The following is a 6000-nucleotide window of genomic DNA, read 5'->3' as shown; positions in this document are numbered from 1 at the left end:
TCGCTAGCAACTTCCCCTGGGTATTTTCTAAAATGATCCTAGTGCATTGGGTTACACTTCCCTTCACTTTAAAATATTGTTTTACACACGCCAATAACTTTTATTTCTATTATAGTGGGTTTCTACCCACTGCATATTGTATTAAATATATATATATATATTTGACTTCAGTGGTCATAAGGTTAAAGCAAATTATTCAAGCACATCAATGAAACGTAAAAAAAAAAAAAACACTTGTTGTTTTAATATATTAATCCCTTTTATTCGTCGTCGTCACATAAATAATTTAAATAAATACATTTCATAAATACATACATATTATTATAGTTTAATTATTTGATTTACCGATGAAAAACAAAATAATGCGCATATACAGCAGCATACGCCACTTTTACGATATAGGTACACGAGCAGCGCATAATACAAATATGGTCGGCGATCGTCTAAATAATCTTCCGTTATACAATATTATAATAATGTGAAGAAAAAAAAAAATTAAACAAAATACTCAAAATTGAATGTTTAATATTATAAAATATATAATAATATAGTCGCTAGATTGGGTTGTGTAAACGCAAAAATATAATATCATAATAGTAATAATAATAAGACTACTTGGATACTTTAAAGTTCTCAGCTATCTTTATGAGCTGGAGAGGGTGGCAACATAAATAAAAAATAAATATCATATTGGTCCAAACGCGATACAAGTGTCTACGATAAATATTATATAACAACGATACATTACTACTGAAAAATTATACTAGTTAATTATAATAAAAATGAAAAGTGAGTAGTCACAATCGTACTTGAATTCAATAATATATTATCATGTACAATTAGAATATAATAATATTAAATTGGTGGGGCTGGGGAGGGGACAGAGCGTACGCAATAATGAAATCCAAATGGTGTCTATATAGAAGCCAAACGAAGGGATGGGTAAAAGGCAAGAGTACACCAAAATATAAATTATACATAAAAAAAAATATTTTATACTAAAAACAAAAAGTAATAATCTGTTAACAACTGGGACAAAAAAAGATAAAAAAAAAAACGTGGTCATAAGAATAAACAAATAAAAAAAACACGTGAAACTAAAAATTATAAACTACACAATATTAGTATAGAACGTAAAATATGTCGATCACGACGGACGACGTACGATTATTATATTATAGGAGTGTGTGCCGTGTACAACGAAAATATTTCCTATTGGCGAACGGAAAACGAACGCTGAATGGACACGGAACAGAGAGGGAAAATTGTTTATGACGACTGATGTGCAAACTACTTCTTACTCCTTCTCCTTTTGGCTGCACCGGCTGCAGGCTCTGCAGGATCATCGTCCAAGAACTCGAGCCGGGTGCCGCTGTCGAAGAACCGCACAAACGCAGCCGGTGGTGCTTTTGGGCCGTCTCCGGTGCGGTTATCGTTGTAATCGATCGTCATATGTGGTGGTGGACGGTCGGGACTGAACCTTTTGTGGGACCTGATCATGGCAGCGGTCGTCATGCCGTTGCCGATCGCGGGGTCATTAGTACGGTAACGGAATTCGCCACAGTCTTTGAACACAAAAAACGGTTCGATGTCTCCTTCGTCCAAGTCGTCTGGCACGTCCTCTTGGTCGTCGGTGTTGTTGTTGCGCCGCCGCTGGCTGTACACGACCCGCTTACCGTGGAACTCTATGTGTTTGCTCTCACCAATGTCCGTGGGGGGCACGTAAGTCTCTAAAGACGAGTAATCCCCGTTGTTGGGTACCGGTTCGCCGGTCGATCGCAAGAAATGGACACGGGTGTGCTCGGCTAGGTCGACTTCGCCGTGCGTGCGGTACGTGCAGAACCTACACGATCGTTTCCACGACCGCTTTGACGCAGCTCCCGACGAGTTCATCGCCACGTGATGATGCGTGGTGTGTCGATCCAGTTGTGACCGAATATCACACTCGAACGGGCATTGTGCGCACCGGAATAGGGATGTAGTCGTCTCGCCAACTAAATTTCCGGTGGCTCCGTAGGCGGCGTTCAGCTCGTACGCAGTCTGCTGGTCCGATATCTCATTAGTGAAAGTCGTGTCCTGCGGCTGTAGTTTCACAGGTGGCGGTAGGATCAGTTTGGTCTGACGCTGTGGCTTCCTGTCTTCCGCAGTAGGTCGCCGACGAACCCGTTGCGCATTCGACGCCTCCTCCTGTTCCTTGATCATCTTCGCCCTGTCAGCCGCCTGCTCAATGTTCTTCCGGATCTCTGCGTCCTGCGCGTGCTTCCGCTGGTGTTGCACGTAATTAGCCGTGTATCGCACCGCATAGTCACACTTATCACACTGGTACTTGTCCCGGGCTCCATGCAGGGTCAGGTGTACGGCGAACTGGTCACGCTTGTCGAACGCTGACGGGCACTTTGGGCACTTGTACCGCTTAGTTCGGATGACACCGTTTTTTACTGTTGTTGCATAAAAGAAATTCGGGTTGCCCAACATGGCGGACCCGAACTCGGGATCGATCTGAAACTCTTCTTGTCCGTCGTTGTCGTCGGTCGCGTTTTCCGGCTGCGAACCTGATGTTGCTGGCATTGCTGATAAAATTACGGGCAAGGGAATTTTCTTTCCTTTGGCCTTCAACTTTGACAGAGCTCTCAATTTTTTTGATGTCTTAGTTTTAACTTTTTCCCTGGCGGGAAGATCTCGGTGTACGGTTTCATGCCGGACCAAGTTGCCATAAGTGCTCACTGCATAATCACAACGCCTGCATCGGTAACGCCCCGGACCACTATGTAATGTTTTATGGTACTGCAATGCTGTAGATTTGAAGAACTTGCCTGGGCACATAGTGCACATAAATTGCCGTATATAACTTGCTTTAGTATTCTTAACGGGTTTTATGGTGGCATCACTGGTGGCCTTTTGAGTGTCAAGTTTAATGGTGGCTACACTGGTAGTGTTAATTGAATTACCCACTGGGATCTTAGGCGCAGGAAGTAATGGTGGCGGAGTTGACTTTGAATTTGAATTTGTGGTTTTAAGCACAGGTAGTAGTGCTGGTGGTGGTGGCTTTACACTGGCAGTTTTCATGGCAACACCAACAACCATAGAGCGACGTCGTCGTTTACTAGTGTCATCGGCATACTCGATGGGCAGTGGTTGCACTGCGGTGGCGACGTTGGACTCGGAATACCGCATACGTTTGGTCCGCCTTTGACGTTGGCTGTCAGGCTCGGGTGAAAGTGTTTTTGAATCATTATAATTTGGTAATTCAGGTGGAGACTGAAGTTGAGGTGGTGAACCGTCACTCACCGATGCAGGATACTCAGAAGGTTGAGGATATTTAGAGTTAACCGGATATCCAGAAGCGATCAGTTCGGTAGTACGCTGTGCATACTCGTCACAATGAACGATCTCGTGCGCGGCTACATGACTTTTGGCCCGAGCTACAAATGAACAGCAGTCACAAGCGTTTTTCCAACCTCGGAACCTATGGAATCGAATGTGGAACCTAAGGTCGGTGATAAAAAAGTACCGAGCCGGGCAATATGGGCAAAATTTAAGCTCAGGTTCATCAATTTCTGTGTACTTTGTGACGTCTTCTTGACTTTCATTATCGCTAGACGTATCGGATAACACTTCATTACCGGAATGAGATATCCCGCTGTTGATGGCAGTGTTCTTGTCCAGCAGCAAGCTGTGTTCCAGCTCCATCACGTATTCTAGGGCCCGAATCTGAATCGTGTCCACAACGGTGACATCATAAAAGCCTACTGTTGAGCAGCTATAACTGGTTGAGTGTACCTTGACATGTGATGCCAAGACTCCCGCGTTGTTGCATACATAAGTACACCGTTTGCACGGGTGTAGTGGGGATGGTGGAACTGAACAGCCTGATAGACGCTGCTGCATTTGCCTGTGATTCTGATGATCCGGATGGTCAGAGTGCATCCGCTCGTGCTCAACTGTGTTGTGCCGCCGGCGATTAGTGTGAGGACAGTACCGACACTTGAATACTTTCGTAAAAGGCGGGACGTTTTCCTTTCTATAATGCCATACCATAGGCGGTCCGGCGGTGGTCTCTTCTACATCTGTCACAGTGGTTGTCTTGTTTTCCAGTTTGTCATCTGCATTCTTTGCAATCATGTCTCTTTGTCCAGCCCGAACTACGGAATCTTCTGGATATCTAAGTTCTGGTTCTTCGATCACGTGCCCGTGTCGATAATGATGGTACAGAATAGCTGCTTTAGTGACATTGAACACGCATTCTGTACAGTTATATAGCGCTCCCCGTTCGACGTGCAGCTGCCTATGTGCTAGTAAGTCTCTTCTATTGGTTGAATAGTACCAACACTCGTTGCATTCGAACACCTCAATTTCCGTGCGCGATACAGTTGTGGCATCTCCTTCCGACATCGTTGACGCTGTAGGTGCGAGAATTTCCTGCAATTTTAAAAACATTGAGTTACAGATACAATATTAATATTTGTATTGAACTTATTGTTTATTTACGGGTCGAAGGGAGGAGGGAACTAAACTTACTTTGATTATTTTAACTGATGTAGGTTTTGTTACTTCTTCTGCTCTGACTATTATTTCTTCGTCTTCATCCCGTTCTTCACCTCCATCGTATTCGCAACTAACCATATTGTTGACTATTTTTTCATCAGCGGCATTACTACTATAGCTGCTTTTCTCAGAGCTCTTGCTTGGTGTCGATGGTGTTTCAATGGTTGATCCTCCATCGTTATCAACAAAATCAGGTTTGCACTCTACCGCCTCAACCACGACAATGTTTTCGTCAGTGGTATCGAACATCACTTCCATGTTGGTCGTCGTGTTCGTGTCATCACTTCCGTTATCGAACATTGTCATATTAGCTGTCACGTCATCACTACTACCGTTTTCGTCGATTCCATGCATTCCCTCCTCTTCGTCATCGTTAATTGAATTTGAAGCCGATTCATCTCGTTGCTCGGTCCCGTAATTTACATCAGTAGCATTAACATCGGTATTTACACTTCCATCGTCCATTTCGTGCGCAAACATCATATGGTCCAACATAGCTCTATGTTAAAAATGAATAACATTAATATTTATTAAACATTGAAGTTCAGATTTTAAAACCGTAAAAACTCACTTTTTTTCTTCCGACCAAAATGGACAGTACTCACACCTATATTTGGTTTCTTCGGGAATATGGGTGCATTGCATGTGTTCTTTCAGTTGGCCCGGACTAGCAGCTGTCACGTCACATAGCGGACAAGACAAAAAATTTTCATCATCTGAACAAAAAACTTTCATGTTATCAACGTAAACTGCAGTTTATCATGTATAGCATGAATTTTAAAAAAAACGTGATAGTTTAAATAACTTATTTAACTCGACCTAACAAAAAAATAGATAAATAAATATAATACTCACCATAAAGCATTAACGACTTAGGGTTGGTGGACAACAGCAACAACTTGTCGGATGTGGTCCCAGTTGTGGGAATCTTTGTTTTCCTACGGTCGGTGGTCGGAGAATTTTGCTCTGCATTTTCTTTTATTCCTGACGATTTTTTTGTTTGGATCTAAATTATATACAACGGAATTAATTATTAATTTATTATAATGCGACGCTCAAGTCGATCACATCTAAGCACAATAGATAACTTGTCATAAATTATTGATGAGAGTACACTCTGCACATCACATCACATGCATAAATATCGAGTTGAGTGATTGTAATTACTGCACAGTGTTATTATACGCGCAATTAATTCAAATTAATTTTCAGTGGGTGAGCTAGCTAAGAGCATATTATGTATATTAGATAACATATATAATATAATATGAATGATGTATACATATGAAAAAAACACTATCTCCACAGATAAGACCAAAAAATAACCGTTGTTAAGTCTGCAAGTTGTTTGACACTTTAGGATTATGTAATATGTACGTATTTTTTAAATTGTATATTTTACATGAATATTCATCAATCAGATGTTAACAAAAGCGCTGAATCCAAATATTATAT

The 6000-nt window shown here is 41.8% G+C and overlaps 1 protein-coding gene across 8 annotated transcripts in view; it reads right to left on the bottom strand.

Moving 5' to 3' along the window:
• Positions 1-258: 258 nt before the first annotated feature.
• The window catches only part of LOC132937533 (uncharacterized), a 76621-nt gene continuing 70879 nt past the window's right edge, over positions 259-6000 (bottom strand). For all 8 annotated transcript variants that reach the window (XM_061004356.1, XM_061004355.1, XM_061004353.1 and 5 more), the window contains 4 exons: positions 5401-5551; positions 5117-5261; positions 4519-5044; positions 259-4419 (listed from right to left, as the gene is read on the bottom strand). In XM_061004356.1, the coding sequence (XP_060860339.1) occupies positions 1291-4419; positions 4519-5044; positions 5117-5261; positions 5401-5551 (3951 nt within the window). In that variant the 3' untranslated portion in view covers positions 259-1290. The remainder of the gene's footprint in view (positions 4420-4518; positions 5045-5116; positions 5262-5400; positions 5552-6000) is intronic.

This window comes from Metopolophium dirhodum, chromosome 1, assembly GCF_019925205.1.
Source record: "Metopolophium dirhodum isolate CAU chromosome 1, ASM1992520v1, whole genome shotgun sequence".
Classification (NCBI taxonomy): domain Eukaryota; kingdom Metazoa; phylum Arthropoda; class Insecta; order Hemiptera; family Aphididae; genus Metopolophium; species Metopolophium dirhodum.
This window is presented reverse-complemented; position numbering and strand designations above follow the sequence as displayed.